This window comes from Meles meles, chromosome 4, assembly GCF_922984935.1.
Source record: "Meles meles chromosome 4, mMelMel3.1 paternal haplotype, whole genome shotgun sequence".
In the NCBI taxonomy this organism is placed as follows: domain Eukaryota; kingdom Metazoa; phylum Chordata; class Mammalia; order Carnivora; family Mustelidae; genus Meles; species Meles meles.
In genome coordinates, this window is record NC_060069.1 from 40,587,137 (window position 1) to 40,612,130 (window position 24,994).

The 24,994-nt window shown below is 36.9% G+C and overlaps 1 protein-coding gene across 3 annotated transcripts in view; it reads left to right on the plus strand.

The window, feature by feature from the left end:
- Positions 1-24,994, plus strand: part of SEC22A (SEC22 homolog A, vesicle trafficking protein) — a 75,722-nt gene that overhangs the window by 41,889 nt on the left and 8,839 nt on the right. For 2 of the 3 annotated variants that reach the window (XM_046002131.1, XM_046002130.1), the window contains exon 6: positions 13,203-13,268. In XM_046002131.1, the coding sequence (XP_045858087.1) occupies positions 13,203-13,268 (66 nt within the window). Of the gene's footprint in view, positions 1-13,202; positions 13,269-22,355; positions 23,229-24,994 lie in introns of those variants that run through there. The other variant, XM_046002132.1, reaches the window with a different exon arrangement.

Here is a 24,994-nt window from a genome sequence, read left to right on the forward strand (position 1 = left end):
AAGATTAACGATGGAGAGGGATGCCTGGGTGGCTCAGTTGGTTAAGCTGCTGCCTTCAGCTCAGGTCGTGATCCCAGGGTCCTGGGATCAAGTCCCACATCAGGCTCTTTGCTCGGCAGGGAGCCTGTTTCTCTCGCTGCCTCTACCTGCCACTCTGCCTGCTTGTGTGTGTTCTCTCTCTCTCTCTGACAAATAAATAAATAAAATATTTTAAAAAGAGATTAATGTTGGAGATAAAATTTTCCTTTTAAGATTAATTTTCATAATTTTATGGAATTTATTAAGTAAATAATGATATAATTTAGAGTTGGCAAAAATTGTGAAGATAGTATTCTGTTAACATTTCTGTTAAAATTCTCAGGTTGTTTGAAATTGTCAAATTGATAAAGAAGGGGAGGGAGCAGGTCTGGGTAGAGAAAAGTTTTTGTGCTGTAGAGGCTTATCATCCCTGACCCGCTGAAGACAGTGTCTAAGTGTGGAACCGGGGGCTTAGACCCCCATTATTTTTAAGTTAAAAGTCAGACAAGGCTATTGTATCTCACAAAAAAAAAAAAAAGAAAAGAAAAATAGTCTTTCAGGCATCTTATCCCTCATCTTCCTGGACTGATTCTTTCCTTCTCCCTCCTCTGATTCACAGCTTCAGAACTAAGGAAAATAGTATAAACTAAGGTTTTCATGCTCTTGAGCTGCTACAGCTGGCTGATGACTGCCTTGATCCCTGAGTGTTTCATGTTTTCTCTGTGCGGTAATGTCTTTGCCTCCTGCAGTTGTTGTTTAGCTTTCCGAAGAACAATAATCTGATTAAACTGATGACCACTTACATGTAACTGACTGATGGCTCTGAGATTTCTCAGCCTGTCGACATATAAAAAAGACATTACAGACCAATGTAACTCATGAACACAGATGGAAAACTCCTCAGCAAGAAATTAGCAGATTGAATCCAATGGTATATAAAAAGAATTACATGCCACAGACAAATGGGATTTATTCCAGGTATGCAAGGCTGGTGCAACATTCAACAGTTAATGTAATCTGTCACATCAGTAGGCTAAAGAAGAAAAATCGTATGATCATGTCTGTGGATTCAGAAAAAGCATTTGACAAAATCCAGTACCTGTTCGTGAACTCACCACAAACTAGGAATAAAGGGGAGCTTCCTCAGTTTGATAAAGAACATCTGCAGAAATCCTACAGTTATTACCATACTTGATGAGAAACTAGATGGTTCTTACCTCAGCTCAAGAACAAGACAAGGATGTCCCCTCTAACCATTCCCATTCAACATTGTACTGGGAAACCTAGTTAATGCAGTAAGACAAGAAAACAGAAGGCATAAAGATTGGGAAAGAAGGAATATGACTGTCTTTATTCACAGATGTTCTGATTGTCTGTGTAGAAAATCTCAAAGAACTGACAAATTCTTGGGGCGCCTGGGTGGCTCAGTGGGTTAAGCTTCTGCCTTCGGTTCAGGTGGCTCAGTGGGTTAAGCTTCTGCCTTCAGTTCAGGTCATGACCTCAGCGTCCTGGGATCGAGCCCCACATTGGGCTCTCTGCTCAGCAGGGAGCCTGATTCCCTCTCTCTCTCTGCCTGCCTTTCTGCCTGCTTGTGATCTCTCTCTCTCTGTGAAATAAATAAATAAAATCTTAAAAAAAAAAAAGAATTGACAAATTCTTGGAACTCATGAATGATTATACTACAGTTGCAGGATCCAGAGTTAATATATAAATATCAGGGACGCCTGAGTGGCTCAGTAGGATAAGCCTCTGCCTTCGGCTCAGGTCATGATCCCAGGGTCCTGGGATGGACCCCCGCATGGGGCTCTGTGGTCAGCGGGGAGCCTGCTCCCCCCCCCCCCCCCGCCTGCCTCTCTGCCTACTTGTGATCTCTCTCTGTTAAATAAATAAAATCTTTAAATATATATATATATATAAAAATCGGAATTTCTTTATATCAGTAAGGAACAATTGAAATTTGAAATTTAAAAAACAATATATTATTTATATTGGCATACCCAAAAATGAGGCACTCAAGTATAAATCTAACAAAACATATACAAGATCTATATGAGAAAAACTAAAACTCTGATAAGAGAAAGAAGATTAAATAAATAGAGATTAAATAAGTGGAGAGACATTCCATGTTCACGAGTGGGAAGATTCAATATTGTTAAGTTTTTAGTTCTTCCCAGCTTGATCTGTAGATTCAACACAACCCCAAACAAAATCAGTATTTTATAGATATTGACTAAATGATCCTATGTAGAAAGGCAAAAGACTCGGAGTAGCCAACACGATACTGAGGAAAATGAAATCAAAGCACTGACGCTACCCAACTTTAAGACTTACTATTTTTTTAAAAGATTTTATTTACTTATTTGACAGAGAGTGCACGCACAAGCAGAGGGAGCTGCAGGCAGAGGGGTAGGGAGAAGCAGACTCCCTGCTGAGCAAGGAGTCCAGTGTGGGGCTCCATCCCAGGACCCTGGGATCACGACCTGAGCCGAAGACAGATGCTTAACCGACTGAGCCGCCCAGGCGCTCCTTCAAGACTTACTCTTAAGCTATCACAATTAAGACAGTGTGACATTGGCAAAATAATAGACAGATGGATCAGTAGGACAGAATAGAGAGCCCAGAAATACACCCATACAAGTACAGTCAATTGATTTTTGACGAAGGAACAAAAGCAATTCAGTGGAGGAAGAAGAGTCTTTTCAGTAAATGGTGCTGGAATAGCTAGACATCCACAAGCAAAAAAATAATTTTAGACACAGATTTTGTACCTTTAATAAAAAAAAAAAACTCAAAATGGATCTCAGACCTAAATGTAAGATATAAAACTTAGAAAAGATAACAGGAGAAAACCGAGATGATCTTGGGTATGGTGATGACTTTTTAGATACAATACCAAAAATATGATCCATGAAAGTTTAAAAACTTTTGGTCTGTGAAGGACATTAAGAGAATGATAAGCCACAGACTAGGAGAAAATACTTGCAGAACACATCTGACAAAGGGTGTGTGTCTGAAACATACAAAGAACTCTTAAAACTCAAGAAACCAAGTAATGCAATTAAAAATTGGGCAAAAGAATGGAACAGACATCCCACCAAAGTAGATATACAGATGGCAAATACACACATTAAAAGATGTCTAACATCATATGTCACTAGGGAATTGCAGATTAAAACAACAATAAGATAGCATTTAACTCCTAGATTGGCAAAATCCAAAACATTGACAAAACCAAATGTTAGGATATGTAACAATATGAACTCTTCATTCAATGCTGGTGGAAGTGCAAAATGGCACAGTCACTTTAGAAGACAGTGTGGCTGTCTCACAAAGCTAAACATAGCTTTACTATGTGATCCAGCAATCATGCTCTGAGGTCTTTTAACCCAAAAGAATAGAAAACTTGTGCCCACATAAAAACCTGCATATGAATGTATATATCTGCTTTACTTACAATTTCAAAAAACTAGAAGCAACTAAGATATCCTTCAAAAGATGAAAGAATAAACTGTGGCAGTCTGTACAATGGGGTATTACTCAGTAATAAAAAGAAATGAATTCTCAAGCCACAAAAAGGCATGGCTAAACCTTAAATGCACATTGCTTAATGAAAGAAGTCTGAGAAACCCACATACTTACATGATTGCAACTGTATGACATCCTAGGAAAGGCAAAAGTATAGAGACAATAAGTAAAAAGATCAGTGGTTGCCAGGGTTTTGGAGGGAGGTAGGAAGGAATGAGTAGTTGGGTTATGGGATTTTTAGGGCAGTGATATTCTTCAGTAGTTACTATAATGGTGGTTATGTCATTATACATTTGTCAACCCAAAGGATGTACAACACAAAGAGTGAACCCTAATGTAAACTATGGACTTTAGTTAATGATAATGTGTCACTGTTGACTCATTGGTTGTAACAAATGTACCACATTAATATAAGATGTTAATAATGAGGAAACTGTGAACAAGGAAAGAGCCAGTTATATGGGAACTCTTTTTTTTTTAAAGATTTCACTTATTTATTTGACAGATCACAAGTAGGCAGAGAGGCAGGCAGAGAGAGAGGGGGGAAGCAGGCTCCCCGCTGAGCGGAGAGCCCGATGCGGGGCTTGATCCCAGGACCCTGAGATCATGACCCGAGCCGAAGGCAGAGGCTTAACCCACTGAGCCACCCAGGCGCCCCTATATGGGAAATCTTTGTAGTACACACACTGCTTAATTTTCCGTCAGCCTGTTCTAAAGATAAAAATCTATTAATTTAAATACACACACACACACATATACCACACAGCAATATTAAAACAAAGACCAGGAAGGGAGGAGCAGTCTTGGGGCTTTGATTTTTCATTACATGTGTCTCCACTTAACAGTTAAAGTATAGCCTGTTGTACCCAGCTGCGTCTTAGAAAATGGTGGATTGGCTTTCTCTTCTCATGGAGGGGATGAGCCTTCCTTTTCACACAGGCCAGGAGGGGATGTCAATGTCCCAGCCAGGGTGGAACCTGGGTCTAGAAATGTGATCCATGTTTTAGGTCAGATGTACAGTTTTGTGCCCTCTGAGAATAGTGGCCGTTTTGAGAAAGGCAATGGAGAGCCCCCCTGACCCTGTACCCACTCATCCCTCTCAGCTCAGCCCCAAATACCCCTGCCAAAGATGGACAGGGAAAATAATATCCTTTAATTTGTATAAAGAAACTCTGAAACAATGAGAGACTAAAAATTGCAGTAGGAACTGGGCAGATGAGAAGCAGGGTAGGAATGACACTCTTCATAGTATATGCCTTACATATTATTTTTATTCTTTGAACCATATGAATATACTATTCAGATTTTAAGTAATAAAAATGAGTATTTATCAGCACCTATTATTTAAGCATGAAAAAAACAAAAACAAAAACTTCAGTTAACCCAACCTAGTAAGTAGATTTTCAAGTAACATTTCAGTAGAGTAAAGGTAAATATTTTTGTGGGGGTTAAAGGGAGCCTGAGCAATTTTCCTGAGTTTTTATAGTTTCTTACTGCCAATATCTTAGAATCCACAGTTTCCCTAGAAGCTTCAAGGTTTTTTGATTGTTTTAAATGGTTCCTTAAAACTGTGGTGCTAGAGTGTGAAGGACGCATGGGATAAATTTTAAGTAGGGAAAAAGGGGCTTTTCTATTTGTAGATCATTTATCATTTGGGAACTCAATGGATGCTTGTATCTTTGAGATGTGTCTTTTTAATGCTTGATATGGAATTCTCTTTTTCACTGTTGTCCTAGACTAAATTTATTCCAACAGTGTTTTCTTCTCTTCTGATCCAAGGAACTGTAAAATTGATCCATATGGGATTTTTAGCTGACTGGAAACTGTGGACACCTGGTTACTTGGTTCCTTTAGGGTTGTTTTAAATTTTTGTTCTGTCATAGCCATCTGACTTATTCCACATACACTCATCAATAATTGAGGTTTCTAAAACAGGGATGCTCAGAGAAGGGAATAAGGAAACAGAGTACAAAGTTGGGGGGAATATTGTGCACAGGTAGTTTGTCACTCATACGTAGTTTAAGAAGATTTTCCAGCAAATTCTGATCTTCTCACCTAAATGAGAATCACTGCTTTTTGAAATTCATTGGACTAAAAGTAGAGATTCGTATTATTTTAGTTATTGGGGATTTTATATCAGTATAGAGGAAAATGTTTTGGTCAGTAACTGGTGCTTGGCAATACTTTTCCATGTCTTGTTAGAAGAATAATGAAGGAGCACTGTGTAGCATTGGAAATATCTACCTTCTAAGGATTCTGTGTCCTAAAGGATGGAATGGACAGTAGGCAAAGAGAAGGAGAGAAAGGAATGCCAGATTGCAGAGGGTACTGTGATAAATTTAGAGGTTAATCAGAGTAGGATTAGGGGTACAAACTATATTAACTTCAACAAGTACATCCTTTCAGCCCAAGTTAACCTGAAAACACATACAGAATTGGGGGCCTGAGGTCTCTTGCTTTTAATTTTCCTTCATTGGAGTCTATTTTACTATTGTTCATGACTCGTATTGGATAAAAGGGTCCCTTTTTTTTTTTTTAAGATTTTATTTGTTTTATTTGACAGAGATCACAAGTGGGCAGAGAGGCAGGCAGAGAGAGAGGAGGAAGCAGGCTCCCTGCTGAGCAAAGAGCCCAATATAGGGCTTGATCAGAAAGGTCCTTTTTAATGTCACTAGAGCCATTGAATTTAAGACATGCTCTCAGCCTTCTCTGTGGTTCATTATGTATTTTGTGTTAGAAGTAATCTCTAGAGTCATTGTAGATAATTTTTGGTGAGTAAAAGATCTTTTTGAGATAATGTGCTATGTAGACTCAAGTGCAAATTCCAGGACATGGGACTTAAACTTACTTGTTTTGAAGTTGACTGTGGGGGAGTTCCTGAAATCATGGTGGTCATAGAGGAGGCAGGGAGGCAGTACACAGAGTAAGTCACCTCAGCATTTCTTTAATACTTGATTGAAGAGCCAGGGATTTATTTGGGGATCATATTTTTAGATCTAGCTGAAAATATGTATTTTATTTCCTGAGTGTGAGCAGTACATTGATATTAAAGTTTACCTTCTTAAGGCCGTGAATTTTAACTCCTCTTTCTGAATGCGAAAAATGATTGCCACATTTATCTGCTAGTATGTAAGTTGGTGCCTGAGGCGCATTTCAATTTGAGAACCCAACGTGAATCAACATTCCTGTATGTTGTTAACGTTGTTTGAAGATTCAGCATGTTTGTTTCTTCTAAATTAATAACTGCTTCTTAGGGTAATAAGGAGTTTATTAAAAAATATAGCACTGAAACATTTCTTTGGAATGTAAGTTTAAACTGGGGAGGTGTAGAATGAGTACAGTTTTATTTTAAACTGGTAAATTTGATTTGGTGTTCAAGTAATGTGTAAATTAGGTTATTTTCACTCATTTCCTAACTTTGTTCTGAGTTTAGAGATGTTAATAAGTTTACTGTGAATTGGCGTCTTGTGAATATATAAGCTTTTATCACACTAAGTTTATATTGCCTGTGTTCCTTTAATGATCAACCTTGAGACAATGATATTAATTAAGCTGGTACCAAACTAGAAATAATTTGCATATGGTGCATTAGGAAAAAATTGAGGATTTTGATACAACAGTAGAAATGCTGGCCTGGGGGCGCCTGGGTAGCTCAGTGGGTTAAAGCCTCTGCCTTCAGCTCAGGTCATGATCCCAGGGTCCTGGGATCGAGCCCCACATCGGGCTCTCTGCTCCGCGGGGAGCCTGCTTCCTCCTCTCTCTGCTTGCCTCTCTGCCTAGTTGTAATTTCTGTCAAATAAATAAAATATTAAAAAAAAAAAAATGCTGGCCTGGAATTCAGTCTACGTGGTCACATCTGCCAATAACCAGTGACCTTGAATGGGTTATTTTACCTTCTTGGATTTCATTTTCCTGTTTTGCAAGATGCAGATTTAAGAGAGGCTCAAGGACCACTTCAGTACTAGCATTCTAAAACTCTCTGATTCTGAAATTCTTTCTAATGGCTACTACAAAGCAGGAAGTAATCAACTTTTATTCCTTGAGTTATTTCCCATAGATTTTTTTTCTGCCTATTAAAGCTCAACAGAAGTTTTTGCCTTACTTAGTGGCATAATATCTATGCCAAGATGTGGTGCTTACTTACTGGCTTTCAAAAGAACTAAAAGTCTTTTTCCTGATTCTGTGCTCATTGCTAAAGAATAGAGGGGAAAAAGTTTAAAGATAAAAATCATCTCCAAATTTTCTCTGTATTTATATACATAAGCACATACATACAAACATATACATATATACATAGACTTGTATAATGTCATATCCATTATATAAGTTTGTGCCCTTTTTTTCCACTTAAGATTAAAAAGGGAATGTTTCCCAATTATTACAGTTTAATGGTATCATCCAAAAACATTGACTGTTATATAAAGCCTCTGTTTATCTCTTCATCCTCACCTTCAAAAAAAAAAAATACTCTTTTCCTCTGTTAGTTTTCAAAGCAGTATATTGGTATCCTAGCATTCCCCTAAAAGTGAAAGTGACATTTAAAAATTTTTTTTATTTGGGGCGCCTGGGTGGCTCAGTGGGTTAAGCCGCTGCCTTCGGCTTGGGTCATGATCTCAGGGTCCTGGGATCGAGTCCCAACATCGGGCTCTCTGCTCAGCGGAGAGCCTGCTTCCCTTCCTCTCTCTCTGCCTGCCTCTCTTGTGATTTCTCCCTGTCAAATAATAAATAAATAATCTTTAAAAAAAAATTTTTTTTATTTGAACTCCTTACATCTGCCCCACTCTGCTCTTGCCTTCAACCCTCTGTTGTCTTTCCCTACATATACACTTCTCTCCCCACTCTGAGCCTCTGTCCCACCTTCCCTCGATCACTAGCTGTTCCCTCCCTTACATTTCATTTTCCTCTCTACTGGAGAGGAAGCTCTTAGCTCATAAACATGCATAGCATGCCGGTCTTTAAAAACAAACTAACTTCTTGATGTAGATTCCCTTCTTGTTTTTGAAAGGATAAACTGTGTTTGTTCCCACTCCCTTCCCTCTATTCTCTTAGTCTCTTGTGATCTCTTTTCTGTCCTCAATTCTTTCAAATACTGACCATTAAGCTCTCTAGAATCCTTCCAGTTGCCAAATGCTGCAGCCGCTCTGGAGGCCTTGTCTTCTGTGGCCTCCCTGTCTCACCTTACATACTATTCAGGTTTTCCTTTTAAAAGTAACTCTATTTAATTTCAGAAATAGTATTTATTTTCAAAAACTTAGAAGCAGATAAATCACTATTAATAGTTTGCTACATTGTTCTTCTTGACATTCTCTTATCCCTTCATTTTCATGAAACCACTTTCTTCTATTGTATTTTTTTTCATTGTCTTCTTTTTCCTCAGTTTATTTGGTAAACTTCCTTCCTTCACCTGTCCTTTAGATAGTGGCATTCTCCAATGTTCTGCCCTTGGCTTTAATATTCTTCTTAACTTTTACCTTCTGTTTGGGTATTTTCATGATGGCTTTTTAAAAAGAAGTTAATCTGTGCACATACCCACACATCCTCACACAGTAAAATGTACACATGCCTACAGTTTCAAAGCCTATAATTCCAAAGCCCGTTGTCACAATAAGTCATTCTTTTCCCATTTCTCTTCCCTAGAATCAACCACTGGGTTATACTTCTAGAGAGAAATGTGTGTATGCTAGTACATATGAATTTATATATTTACTTACATAATTGCTTTCAGAGTGTTTCTGTATAAACGGCAGTATACTCCATGCTTATTTGCATCTTTTCCACCTAACACTATATAGGAGATCATTTTATATCAGTGTATAGAGATCTAGTACATTCATTTTAGTGGTGGCATAGTGTTAAAAAAAATTTTTGTATTCCTCTTTCCTCCCACTGCCTCTTATTTTGGAAGAATTCAAACTTACAGAAAGATTTAAAAAAAACAACACAATTAGCACTCACCTGTATACCTATTTACACTTCTTTTTTTCTTTCTTTCCTGAATCATGTGAAAGTAAAATTGTAGTTATCATGACAGTTTATCTGAAAAATTTTCAGTATGTATGCCTTAAGGACTAGGAATTCTCCTGCATAATCACAATACCTTTATTGCACCAAAGGTTTTTAAGATCAGTGCAGTATTATCTAATACAAAAGTCATATTCAAATTTCTACAGTTGACTAAATACCCTTTATAGTTTTTTCTCTCTCTCTCCATTCTAGGAGCCAATCAAGAATTAAGACTTACATTTGATTGTCCTAGGCCTTCACTTAACAACTGTTTAAATAGATGACTGAAGTAGGATCTCTAGAGCCAACTCTTTCCTGAAGCTAACTTAAATCTATGAAATATAATTATTTGGATGTCATACTGGCCCCTCCCAAATCACATGTCCAAAATGAACTCAGTTTTTTCTGCTCTCAAACCTACTCTTCCTCCTGTATTCCAGCTTAGTGAATGCTATAATTCAAATGTTGCCTTAATAAGAAGGCTGGAGTCATCCTAGGCTCTTCTCTCTTTGAGACCGTATGTGCTATTCCTTTAGCCTGGAATTCTCTCCCTACTTTGACTACCTTTCTACTAGTTCATTCTTCAAGACCCAGATTAAGCTTTACTTCCTTGACCTTTTTTTTTTTCTCCATGCAGGTTTAGATGTATCTCCAGTAGTCTCCTTTTATACCCTGTACACTCACCTGTCCCATCAGATATCACTTTGAGTGGGAATTGTTGGTTAATGTATCTGCCTTCTTAATCAGAAAGTAAGCTTCTTGAGTTCATATAGATTTAGTTGTCTTCTGTTCTAGGTCTAGTAATATAATACCTGGCCTGTAGGTGTTTAATTAATATTTATTGAATGGAAAATACATAGATAATCTTTGGCAAGTAGAAATAGATTTTTTTAAGGTCAGCTCAACTTGGCATGCATTTGTTGAATTCCTGCTATGTGCAGTTTGATGCAAGTAGTAAGATTGATTTTCTGCCTTGAAGGAAGTTTAGGGGCGTGGGCAAAATGGATGAAGGGGGGGTCAAAGGGTACAAACTTCCAGTTATAAGCTAAATAAGTTATGGGGATATAATGTCAACATGGTGACTGTAGTCAGTAATATTGCATTGTATATTGAAAGGAGCTAAGAGAACTTAAGTTCTCATCACAAGAAAAAGTTTGTAACTTTGTATGGTGACAGATGATAACTAGATTTATTGTGATCATTTTGCAACATATACAAATAAAGAATTGTTACGGTGTGTGCATCTGAAACTGATATAATGTTTTATGTCAGTTTACCTCAATTAAAAAAAAGACAGGTCAGAGTCTACTTAGAAGGTAATCTAATTATCTGATAAATGATGCAGATGGTAGCCTCAAGGAGAGAGGAGTTGGTGAATGATCTTGAGTACTTACTGTGTGCCAGTTGCGTTCCTCTGTTTGCAAATGTTATTTAATCTGTACAACTTTTATTTTTTTTAAAAAGGAAATTGAAGTTAAATAGTCCAAGACTATACAGATAGTAAGTAAAGATTTGAACCCAGGTCTGACTGACTCCACAAACGTGCCATTAAGTGTTCCAAGGGCAATTAAGAGAGTCATAAAGTGATATTGTAACTCAAGGGAAAAAATAATATCCAATTATAGGGTAATTAAATCAATGGTGTAGCCCCACAATGAAAGGTTGTATAATCGCTACAAATGATGTGGTTGAGAAATACTCATTATCTTGAGAAAGTATTTATGATAGAATGTGTAGTACTAAAAAGCAGTATATAAAGGTATGACTCCATTTTTTTAATGTACATGTATGATTTTATAGAAAAGATTGGAAGAAAATACGTGAAATGGTTAGTGGTAATCATCCCAGGGTTATGGTATTATAGATTATATGCATTTCTTCTTTGTAACAGTCTATTTTCCAGATTTTGTACAATAAACATAAGCTTTTATGATCAGAAAAAAAATCATTTGAAAAATAAAGGACTAAGAAAAAGCAAGCAGAACTTAGTCTTAGAATTATTAAAGTTAGAAATGTTTCATGACCGGGACGCCTGGGTGGCTCAGTGGGTTAAAGCCTCTGCCTTCGGCTTGGGTCATGGTCTCAGGGTCCTGGGATCAAGCCCCGCATCGGGCTCTCTGCTCCGCAGGGAGCCTGCTTCCTCCTCTCTCTGCCTGCCTCTCTGCCTACTCGTGATCTTTCTCAGTCAAATAAATAAATAAAATCTTTAAAAAAAAAATAAAAGAAATGTTTCATGACCTTCCTTGGCTCTGAGGTAGAACAGGCCTAAGCATCCCAGACAGATTGATGGTTCCTATTTTAAGATCATCTCACTAAGATAAGCAACTCTCCCTCTGCCTTATGGTCAGTTCTGTTGCCCAGTAGCAAGCGGGAAAGGAATTTTCTCTGTGTATTATTTCATGAAGACATGGGCATGAGAGACACTCCCATGTCTTGTGAAAATTTTCATTGTTTAAAGGTATTTTTTCTAAAATAAGGGCCAAATATAAGGCTCCTGTCTGGGCTTTATGTTTCACTTTATAAAACACTGAAAGAAATTTAATATATTTAAGAGGACTCAGAATAGAAAAACACTTGGGTTTTCTATTAGTTTTGCTTCAGTTTGAAAAACATTCTGTGTATGATGTATCTCTTCTGGGTGGCTGTTTTTCTCGCACAGCATGTGTGGCTGTTCTCATTGGGATTTAGCACACTCTAGTGGACAGTAACTTTTCAATTTTTTTTTTAAATCCTGTCAAATTACTTTATTGGACATTTCAGTGATGTGCTTACCTGATAGTAAGATTTGTCAATATCTATTTGAGTCAAGTAGTAATCCTAGTGAGTGGGACTGACTTATAGGCCACTGGGATGTTGTACGTTTTATGGGTTTGTTTTTTTTGTTTGTTTGTTTTGTTTTTTGTTTTTTTTTTTTTTTTTTTTTTCAGTAGAGAAGAGAGGTTTTTTACCTTATGTGGAAACCTTCCCATTGGCTTTCATCTTTTCTTGGGTTGACTAAGAAAAGAGGCAGAGCTGAAATAAAATAAGAGCAATTATTTGGGGTCTCAGAATTGCAGCTTGAGGAGCAAAGATTTGATAAAAATTTGTGTCCCTTGTGTCCCAGATTGTGTCCCTTTAGGTTACAAAAGTCAAGGGCTTAAAGAAGACAAAAAGGAATGTTTGTATGTGTCAACGAATTTTGTTTGATGTTGGCAGCAGAAAAACCAATCTTGGCTGAATAAAATTGGCTGCTAAGGTTGTCTCTAAGCAAATTCTCTTATATAGCAGTTGCGGTTCAGGCAGAGTCTTTGGAATATTTGTTGTTTGGCCCAGTTCAAAGTTCATGGCTTCATCTGGTGAGGATGTGCATAAAGGTCCATCTCCTTAATGGCCTCTAGCACCATTTAAAACCCCTTGACATAAGTGATTTCATTTCATTTCATCTTGGACACATGGGTAAGGTGAAATTGATGGGTCAAAACATAAAGGAACACTGGTAGTCTTTCTGTACCTCACACTCCTTGGAATATTCAGGACTCTTGAGAATTTTTACATACCACGTTTTGATGAAAATTTGACCATTTGTGCATAAACATTGCTGTATCCTGTCCTGATGGATTGTTTCTGGAAATGGGCTTCCACCAGGAAAAAAGTAATTTTTAATTTTGTTTTTGCAGAGTGATGGTGAAGATTTTAATTACATTGTTGCATTTTTCCTTGGAACAGCAGCCTGCCTTTACCAGGTAGGTTCTCTCCAACTTTTGAGAAACACTTTCCTATTATTATTTGTTTCAGGTATTCTCTTATTTGTGCACTTTAAATAAATAAAATGTCTGAGTTCTTCACCTCTCTTTAGAGCCTCTGTTAACTTTATGAATGGACCTGGATCCCAGTGTACTTAATGTTAACACTCTTCTGTGTCAGATTTCAGTGGCAGTATGTCATCTGCCTGTGGTGGTAAAGGCTACTTCTAGATTTTTTGGTGATTGATTATTGAGCCTCAGGACTCTGCTTATACTTGAGCATGAGGATTTTGTAGTTTTGGGCAAGTCTGAACAGGAAACAGCCAAAGCGGATTTTAGGATATTTAATTTAGTAGTGAGGAATGGGGTGGATTGCCAGAGCAGAGAAATTGGAAGAAAGGAAATTAGTTGGGAGGCGATTCCACTACTTAAGGCAGAAGGCAGTGAGAGAGTGAACTCTGATAATGGCAGTAGGGATCAGGGATGAGGGAATGACACTGAGGAGGAAGACTCCTAGGACCTAGACTTACAGAGCCAGGAGGGTTTGCACCTGGTGATAGGGAAATGGGTACTGGCATTCCTGAGAAGAGAGGAAGCACAGATTTGTAGGGAAGGGAGAGGTGACCATGCCAGTCACTCAACCTGAGGAATGTCTTTGCTGAAATGTGGTACAGCAGGCAAGACCTTTTGACCTAACTTATAAGTGACACATTTCTCTGGCTTGAATAGAAAGAACGTTAGAAAGATTCAGGACTGCAACATAAGGCTACCTACAACTCAGAAGTCTCTAGTGAAATACTTTGAATATATACATTTGACTTTATGTAAAGATAGAGTAAAGATTTTAGATTCATGTTTTTTAAAGCCCCTAGTTTTTCTTAATCATTTGTATTTAGAAATTTTCTATACAGTTTGACAGATTTAACTACAATGAATGACATTTCATGCAGGAAATGTGAAAACTTGTATTTGTTAATGTCACAGATGCTTAAATTTTATGAAATATTCTTGTGTAGATTTTTTAAAAACTTTAATGTCTACAGTTCTGTCACACAGAGGATATTATCTCATTTTTGAAAATGAGAAATTTGAGGCAGTTTGGGTACTATCCAGAAATCATATAGCCCAGTAAGTGGTAGAGTCAGGACTTAACTCTGGGTCTTCTGATTTTAAATACTGTATTCATTCCACTATATTATGCTGTCTGTAAGCAAAATTCCTATATTTGTATAATTTCTATAAGGTTATTCAGTTAAAATTTTATAACATATGCATTATTTCATATGATTCTAAAACAACGTTAGGTAAATGTTAACTTTAAAATAATTTAACGAGTAATTCTTGTAAAATATACTTTTGGCTGTTTTGCCTTAATGAAATAATTTTATTAATTCATTAATTTATGTTTTTAAAAATCACTTTTTATCAAAGAGGCTTAATGAAACATTTTTTTAATTTAATTTTTTCAGTGTTCCAAGATTCTTTGTTTATATTTTTAAATACTACTAATAATAGCAAAACATATTGAGTTCTTACTGCGTGCCAAGTCCTTTATATTCCTTGTACCCATTAAATCCTCACAGAAAGCCTCATGCTAATCTTGTTTCACTGAGGGCTAGCCAGGTCTTATCGTCAGTGCCTCCAGCCCCAGTCTGCGCGACTCCACAGCCGTGCTGTTGCCTTTTGAGAGGCTCTTTAAAAGGCGCACCTCTGTTACATTACCTGGAACAGCTGAAAATCGTTCTCAGAGGAGACTGTCACCCAGGTGTTCTTTTACTTGAGAGAAGTTAAATGGATTCATGCTTTAAAAAAGAATAGCAGAAAGCCAGTTTTCTTATTGACAGGCATGAAACTGCACGCTTCCCAAATATGCTGAGCAGAGTGATAATAATGCTGGTTTTTTCCCACAGTAAAACCTACGTGATTATATTTATCCTATAACATGTTCCATCTCCAGTTGTCAGGATGTATTTTAATCCCCTTTAGATCAGACCTCAAAAGCTACGACTACGTAGTTTCTTGCCTTTTTTTCCAGGCAGGTAAGGACCCACAGAACTCCACCAGATAGGAGTAATCTTGCTATGGAACATTTGAAAGAGGAAATCAAAAGATCTAGAAACCAGAGACTTCTTTTTCCTCTCAGTGCTTTATTTTGAAAACTCTCAGACTTCCAGAAAAGTTGAAAGACTAGCACACTGAGAGCCGCCAAATTATTAACATTCTGCAACACTTTCTGTATCTCATTCTCTTTTTGTATGTGCATGCGTATATATGTATATTAGTTGTCTATAAAATAAGTTGCAGATACATACGTGAGTATAAAGTTGTTTTTCCTATTAAACTTTTTATTTGAGTTAATTGTAATTGCTGTGAGAGAGATATATAACCTTTACCTGAGTTTCCCCCAGTAGTACCATCTTGTACAACTATGATACATTATCTCAGCGAGGATATTGATGTCAGTGTGGGCAGATACAGAGCATTCATATCACCACAAGCACCCCTTTGGTTGCCCTTTTAGAGCCACATCCACTTCTCTCCTGCCCCTTCATCTCTGGCAACCACTAATGTGTTCTCCATTTCTATAATTTCCTCATTTTAAGTAATGTTATATAAAGGGAACCATATATAGTATGAATATTTAGTGATTCATGTTATTTTGCTCAGTACAATTCTCTGGAGAATTTTCCGGGTTGTCACATATATCAATGTTTGTGCCTTTTTGTTGTTGAATGGTATTCCAGGTTATGAATGTACCACAATTTGTTTAATTATTCACCCACTGAAGGACATCCGGGTTGATTCCAGTTTTGGGCTATTATGAATAAAACTGCTATAAACATTCATGTATAGGACTGCTATAAACATTCATGTATAGGATTCTCTGAGAACATAAGTCTTCATTTCTCTGAGATAAATGCTTAGAAGTACAATTGCTAGGTCTTATAGTAGTTGCATGCTTAGTTTTATTGAGACAGACACAGTTCTCCAGAGTGGCATTCCATTTCACATTTACATTTTTACATTTTACATCACTCACATCAGCATTGTTATGAGTGATCCTGTTTCTCCACATCCTCTCCAGCATTTGTTGTTATCACTGTCTTTTATTTTAGCCATTCTGACAAATGTGTAGTGATCCCTTGTATTGGTTTTAATTTGCATTTCCGTAATGGCTAATGATGTTGAACATTGTTTCAGGTACTTATTTGTTATCGATGTGTCCTCTTGGGTGAAATATCTTTTCATGTCTTTGCCTATTTTCTACTTGGATCATTTGGTTTTTACTGTCAGGTTTGAGAGTTCTAGCCATCAGCCCTGTGTCAGAAATGTAATTTCCAAGTGTCTTATTCCAGTCAGTAGCTTGTCTTTTCATCCTCTTAACCAGGTCTTTTGCAGAGCAAAAGTTTTAATTTTGATAAAGTTCATTTTATCAGTTCTTTCTTTTATGGAAAAATATTTATGGTAGCAGGTCTAAGAACTTTTTTTTAAATTGAAGTATAGTTGACACATAGTTAATTAGTTTGAGGTGTACAACATAGTGATTCCACAAATTTATACTCTAGGCTGTGCTCACCACGATGTAGCTACCATCTGTCACCATCCACTATTATAATTCCATTGATTCAAGTCTAATACTCTTTGCCTAATCCTGGACCCTGAAGATTCTTTGTTTTCTTCTGAAAGTTTCAGTTTTATGTTTTACATTTAAGTTCATGATCCATTTTTAATTAAATTTTGTTTAAGATTGTATGAAATGTGAGACTTAGATGATTAGATTGGAGGGTTTGTTTTTGTGTTTTTGGTTTTGTGTTGTGTTTTGTTTGCTTGTGGATGAATAGCCAATTGCTCCATTTTTTGAAAAGGCTTTTTTCTCTCTCCTGAATTACTTTTGCATCTTTGTCAAATATCAGTTGGGGGGTGCCTGGGTGGCTCAGTGGGTTAAAGCCTCTGCTTTCGGCTCAGGTCATGATCCCAGGGTCCTGGGATCGAGCCCCGCATCGGGCTCTCTGCCCAGCAGGGAGCCTGCTTCCCTTCCTCTCTCTGCCTGCCTCTCTGTCTACTTGTAATCTCTGTCTGTCAAATAAATAAATAAAATCTTTAAAAAAAAAATATCAGTTGGACATATTTGTGAGAGTCTGAGTTTTATTGATCTATGTGTCAGTCTCTGTGCCAGTACCACGTAGTATTGATTACCGTGACTATATAATCTGTATTAAGTTCCATTTTCTTAAGAGTTACACAATTATTCAAATTCTCTTTCTCATAATATATGGATTATGATAGTTTGTATTTTACAAAGAAGTGACCTATTTCATCTTACCAACTTTACATGTGTAGAGTTGATTGTAGCATCCTCTTACTATCTCTTCGCTGTTTGTATGATCCGTAATGATATTCTCTATTTCATTCTTCATATTGGTCAGACTTACCTGTTAATTTCATCAATCTTTTCAAGAACCTGCTCTTTGTTTTGTTGTTTTTTTCATATATTCAGTTTTATTGATTTCTCCTTATTATTTCCTTCTTCATGCTTGCTTTGGGTTAATTTGGCTCTTTTTCTAAGTTCTTGAGATGGGAGCTTTGATTATTGAGAATTTTCTCTTTTGTAATATATACTTTTAGCGTTATGCCTTTCTCTCTGAGCATTTTATTATCTGTGTCCCATAGATTTTGATATGTTGCATTTTTTCATCTTATTTTTTTAAGTATTTTTTTTATTTGTTAGAGTGAGGGAGAGAGCGCATAGGCAGGCAGAGTGGCAGGCAGAGGGAGAAGCAGGCTCCCCATGGAGCAAGGAACCCAATGTGGGACTCGACCCCAGGACACTGGGATAATGATCTGAGCCAAATGAAGCCGCTTAACTGACTGAGCCACCTAGGGGTCCCTTCATCTTACTTTTTATTAAAATTTTTATTTTTTAAGTTTTTATTAAATTTCAGATAGTTAACATAGTATAATATTAGTTTCAGGTGTAGAATTTAGTGATTCATCACTTAAATAGAACACCCAGTGCTCATCACAAGTGCCCTCCTTAATACCCATCACCTGCTTCACCCATCCCTCTGCCCACCTCCCTTCCAGCAACCCTCAGTTTGTTCTCTGTGATTAAGAGTCTGTTTCCTGATTTGCCTGTCTTCCCCCCTCCCCATTTCTTCTGTTTTGTTTATTAAATTCTACATATGAGTGAGATCATATGGTGTTTGTCTTTCTCTAACTGACTTATTTTGCTTTGCATAATACTTTCTGGCTCCATCCATGTTGTCGTAAATGATAAGATTTCGTTCTTTTTTATGGATGAGTAATATTCCATTATATATATGTTTATGTAATGGTATACACACACACACACACACACACCCCCCCCATGTCATCTTTATCCAGTCATCAGTCAGTGGTTATTTGGGCTCTTTCCATTGGCTGGTATGTTGCATTTTTATTTTCATTTATCTCAGTGTATTTAAAATTTTTTTTACTTGTGGTTTCCTCTTTGACCTATGGATTATGGTTATTTGGAATTGTGTTTTGCTTCCAAGAGTTTGGAACTATCCCAGTTTTCTTTCCATTATTGATTTCTAGTTTGATTCCATTGTGGTTGGAAAACACTCTTTGATTTCAGTTCTTTTAAATTTTTGAGATTTATTCTGTGGCTCAGAATATGGGCTGTCTTGGTATATATTCCATGAGCACTTAAACAGAATGTATATTCTACTGTAGCTGATTTCGTGCTCTATAAATGTCAGTTAGATCACGGTGGTTGATGGGCCTCAGTTTTTCTGTATCCTTGTTGATTTTGTCTAGTTCTATCAGTTGAAAGAAGAGTATTGAAGTTTTTAACTCTTAATTGTGGTTTGGTATATTTCTCATTTCAGTTTTATCAATTTTTGCTTTGCATATTTTGCTTTGCACATTTAACTCTGTTGTTTGGCTCATTCACATTTAGGATTATTGCCCTCTTGGTGGACTGATCTATTTATAATAATATATCATTATTATATGTCTTATATAATGATAACCCTCTCTAGCCATTTTTTATAATATTTTTATATTTATCTATATTTATTTATATTTAATATAGCCATTTCTGCTTTCTTCTGATTAATGTTCGCATATTATATTCTCCATCTTTTTACTTTCACCTTGCTTGTATCATTTGAAGTGAGTTTCTGGTAGATTTAAAAGCTGTTTTTAATCCACTCTGCCAATCTCTGTTTTTTAATTATTGTGTTTAGGCCATTACATTTACTGTAGCATCGATACATTAGGGCTTAAGTTTGCCATCTTATTTTTTGTTTGCTGTTTTTCATTTTTATATTTTCTTTTTCCTATCTTTCTATGGGTTACTTGAACATTTTATAAAACTCCATTTTGATTTATCTGTAGTGTTTTTGAGTTTATTTCTTAGCATGGTTTTGTGTTTTTTTTTTGTTTTTGTTTCTTTTTTCTTTTTTTTTTTTTTGGAGAGAGAGAATGCACATGCATGCAAGATTGGGAGAAGGGGCAAAGGGAGAGGGAGAAAGAATCCGAAGCAGGGATGTGGGCTTGATCTCACGACCCTGAGATCATGACCTGAGTCAGAAGCAAGAGTGGAATGCTTAACAGACTGAGCCACCCATGTACCCCTCTCCCCTCTTTGTATGGTTTTAAAATGCTCTAGGTATTGCGTTATACATACTTTTCAGTTTTTTGGTGTTGTCATTTTACTAGTTCAAATGAAACATAGAAATCGTATTTCCTTTTATGTCCCTTTGCCTCCCTCTGTTTATAATAGAATTGTCTTAAATATTTCCTCTCCCTATATTTAGAACCGCATCAGACAGTGTTACAAATGTTTACTTCAGTCATCAAACAATTTAGAAATCTCAAGAGGAGAAGGAGAACCTATTATATTATTTTGCTGGCTGTTCTTTTTGCATTCTCAGTGTTCCAGGGTTTCTTCTTTTATTGTTTCCTTTCTGCTTAGGTACTTTCTTTAGCCATTCTTTTAGGGTGCATCTGTAGGTGTCAAATTCTGTTAGTCTTTTACCCGAGAATGTCTTTATTTCTCCTCCCACAAGACAGTTTACTAACTACAAAGGGAAAAATAGTAACTTCACAGTGGAGAAACCTGTCAGACACCAGCTTACCAAGAGATCAAAGTTAACATCACCAATTTTAAGACATATTGCACATTACCTCTGTGGTATTCTAGCCCAAACTGCATGTCCTCACCTCAGTCTTGAGACAGTGTCAGGCAAACCAAAATTAAAGGAGATTCTACAAAATAACTGATTGATACTCTTTAGACTGTCAAGGTCATGAAAAAAGAGACTTGAGCTATAACAGATTTGAAGAGATATGACAGCTAAATGCAAGAGGCAATCCTGGATTGGATTCAGGACCAGAAGAAGGGCCTTAAAGGGACAACTGGCAAAATTCCAATAAAGTCTGTAGGTTAGTCTACAGTATTGTATCAATGTTAATTTTGTGGTTTGATGATTATACTGTGGTTATGCAACAAGATAACATTAGGGGGAGCAGGGTGAATGATGTACAAGAACTCTGTGATTTTTACAACTCTTCTCTAGGTCTAGAATTATTTCAAAAGGAAAAATTACTTTTTCAACTTTTTTTACACAGTGAAAACCACTCAAATAAAATAAGTACTTACAGTTCATTTTGCTTGGATAGCAGTCTTCTTTATAAGTAAGTGAAGTCCTAATTTGATAAGAAATAAAAAGATTTGGGGCACCTGGGTGGCTCAGTGGGTTAAAGCCTCTGCCTTTGGCTCCAGTCCTGATCCCAGGGTCCTGGGATTGAGCCCCGCGTCGGGCTCTTTGCTGGGTGGGGAGCCTGCTTCCCTTCCTCTCTCTCTCTGCCTACTTGTGATCTTTGTCTGTCAAATAAATAAATAAAATCTTTAAAAAAATTTTTTTTAAAGAAATATAAAGATTTAATAGAACATTTCCATATTCTTTCTGCATTGTTGCAAACACCTTAAAGTCCTTCCTCTCCTGACACCTGGATAGAATTTCACAATTTCTGCATCTTTCTTAAGACTTTGTAATCACATATAATTCCTGTATTTAACAGATTGTGAATTTAGGCATCATCTAGAAAACAGTTCATTCAACAAATTTTTATTGAGCACTTACTATGTGCCAGGCACTATTCTGGATAACAAGTCAAAAATCTCTCCTGTCATGAAGCTTAGATCCTATTGGAAGAATATATATGACAGACAAAACAAGCACATTTGTAAAGTATGTTTATATTGTGGAGAAAAATAAAGCAGGAAAAGGTGACTGCCAGGATTTGTGGTTTGTGGGGGTAATTTCTTTATTCTGTTTTCTAAAATAGCACTTATTACATTCTCTGTCCCCCTGTTCCATCTTTTAAGACATAACTATTTGGTATTTTATATACATAACATGATCTTTTGTATATATAATCTTTCTCCCTCCATTAGAATTTAAGTTCTATGTGAGCAAGGGCTTTATTTCATTACTTGAAACTAAAGAGCAATGCTTAGTTTGTAGCTGGCCCTCAATAAACATCTGTTGAATGAATTCTACCTCAAATGTTCGCTTAGATGCTCTACTTTACTTACTAGTTCCTTGCACTTAATGGGAAAGCAGTAAATATTTGTGGATTTCCTTAATATGCAGATTCAGGTTGTGTAAGAGTCCATTTTGCTGTGGTTTGTTTGAGGTATTTTGTACTTTTCTGGTGAGAATTCTGGTGAGAATGAGAGATGGAATCCCCTCAGGCCCTGAGTGCTTCACAGTTGCCTGGCACCTTGAGGAATGTGCAATGTGCTCAGCCTCTTTGCAAGGGAGTCATACAGTTGTAACTCTGTTTTAAAATATGATACAAAATGTATCTTTTGACAAATGACAAACATAAAAGGAAAAATCTGTTTTCCTTTTAAGCTATAGCGCTTTCATAGCTGAATGTCTTAAAGAGGTTACATTATCTTATCTGTAGGTGAAAAATACTCTTATTCCACTCTTGTATTTTACTCTGTGGCCTGTTAAAATTTTATAGTAGCGGCATCTATTTCTTTTCTTGTAACCCTAATCATCTTTCATTTTATATTTTGAACAGTGTTATTTACTTGTCTACTACACCGGCTGGCGGAATGTCAAATCTTTTTTGACTTTTGGTTTAATCTGTCTGTGCAACATGTATCTCTATGAACTGCGCAACCTGTGGCAGCTTTTCTTTCACGTGACTGTGGGAGCGTTTGTTACACTGCAGATCTGGCTAAGGCAAGCCCAGAGCAAGGCTCCTGATTACGATGTCTGACCCCATCCTTCAGACATACTGCCCTGGCCTCCGGGGGAAAAGGAGGGAGCATATCTTAACTGCCACTGTGATGAAGAAACTGTTCACCACACTCGAGGAGCTCTGCTTTCTTTCTCGCCAGCTATCCTTTTTGTTTTAAGTCCGCATGGCATGCCTGGGAGCGTGTAGCACCTGCTAGGCAAACTCCTCCCGTTAGTCGCAGGATTATTATTCAGAGGAGGAGGAGGCTTCTCTCTCCAGGGCCACGACCGTGGAAGAACAGTCAGAATCCATTTGGAGACCTGGCCAGCGGTCCTGAATCCTTCTGGAGAGTTCGATCAAAAAATGTGTGTGGTACATGCTCTGAGGACCAAGCGGGAACTCTACAGTCTGGGTTCGCCTTTGTGAGGCAGAGTATAGCCCAAATAAAAACATGCCGTGGAGTTTGTGTTTAAAACAACTTGCTAAATATCACATTATTTGCACACTTAAAGTACCCTGAGTTTATGAAGTCCAGGATGGGTGGAATTGGTTCTTTTTCCTTTTATATTTTTTGCTTGAATCCTAACTCTGGAAATCACTTGATATAGGAAAAGGCTTCTTTTGAGCTTATCTCTAGAACATCACAAGTATTGAGAACACAGTAACATACGTTTCCTTCCTAGACCATGTCTGTAGTTTCTTTTGAAATCACTTTTTTTTTTTTTAAGGTTTTTTTTTTCAAGATTTTATTTATTTATTTGACAGACAGATCACAAGCAGCCAGAGACGCAGGCAGAGAGAGAGGAAGGGAAGCAGGCTCCCTGCCGAGCAGAGAGCCTGATGTGGGGCTCGATCCTGGGATCATGACCTGAGCTGAAGGCAGAGGCTTTAACCCACTGAGCCACCCAGGCGCCCCTGAAATCACTTTTTAAACATGGAATTTGTTAGATTATAGCCATCATTCCCCAGACTTCAATCTTGAGTATTAACATATACTATTATTTTTAGTATTTATCTTTTAAATCTTAAAATAGTTTAAAGACAAACTGATCTCTACTCCAAGAGGAAAACCAGCATCAATTTACCATGAGTTAACTACAAAATAAAACAAAAAATGTTATTAAATTCTAACTAGATACTAATGCCGCCGCCCCTCCCCCACCAAGGCTCTGAATCTCCGAAGCCTGCTGTTGTTGCAGTGAGAGAGATCTTACCCAGTATGAAAATGGGGCTCTCTCTGTGGCATTATCAGAAGGATAAAACTGTAAGGAAATGACATTTTCACTGTGATTCTGCATTATTTACTTCTGTGTTGTATACTGCCTAAAATCCCCTTGTGTGCCGCCAGTGGTGTGGGTCGTACTCTCTGGAAACAGTGACCTGTGCTAAGAATAAGAAGGTGGCTTCTCCCAGCAGCTCTTTCTATTTTGTGGCTTTGAAGAGTTCAGCACCTAGTATCTTAGAGAACTTGTTTGCTTTTTGATAATAATAAACGTTCAAGCAGTTATGAATTAATAATATAGGAAGCACAGTTTGATTCCACTAACAAAATCTGCCAACTCTCCTGGTTTTGGAAGGTACCTTCATTAATTATTTGTTTTTTAAAGAAAATATTATAAAAGTATATATATAAGGTACTGAAATTTGATATCCAGAAAATAATGGACCTGTTACGTATAATTCATGGTACTGGGTGTATTTATTAAGCAGAATAGTCCAGAGGGGTAAAGTTGTTGAACTGCCATGTTTGTCTGAACCCATACATGTAGGTATATCTGCGCCTGTAAAACCTTGCTTAACTAGAAGTTTTTGCTGCACTCCCCTTTTAGGAGAATGAGGCAAAAGAAGACAATAAACTTGTAATATCAGGGATTTATTTAAAACAGGAAATTCCATTTCAGTTTTCTGCCTCTAGCAAAACTGCACAGAAAGTATGTATATTCCGAGAGCTACCCAAGATATACTACATGATATTAAATCAGCAAAATCAAGTTGATGTATGTTTGTTATTTTGTACTTTTTACTGAGCCAGGAAAGTGAAGTGGTTCAGTTTAGAAATCTTTTTCTGAACTAGTGGTTAAAACAAGAAGAGTTCTCTTGTAAATAGCCAGCTAACCAAGAAGATGGAGCATTCTATATATTGGATGGAGTATTACTATATATTGACACTTTATGGCTCGCTTACCAGTTTGGTTCAGTTTGGTTCTTATTATTGAATTATTGAATTATAGTGTTTGGTGTTTGGAGCATTCAGCAGGGACATTTTAAAATTCACCAGCTGTCTTTAAAGGCTTAATTTGTTTTTTGTTTTTGTTTTGGCTTTTTTCACTGCTCTTTTGGATAATGGGATGTTTACATCTTAATGTAAAAAATGAAAATAGGCATAAATAATGTTTATGTACAGAAATGCTTTCTTTCATTATCTGGTGTTTGCATTGCTGAGCATTTATATAACTTCTCTGTCTCTGTGATGTTGC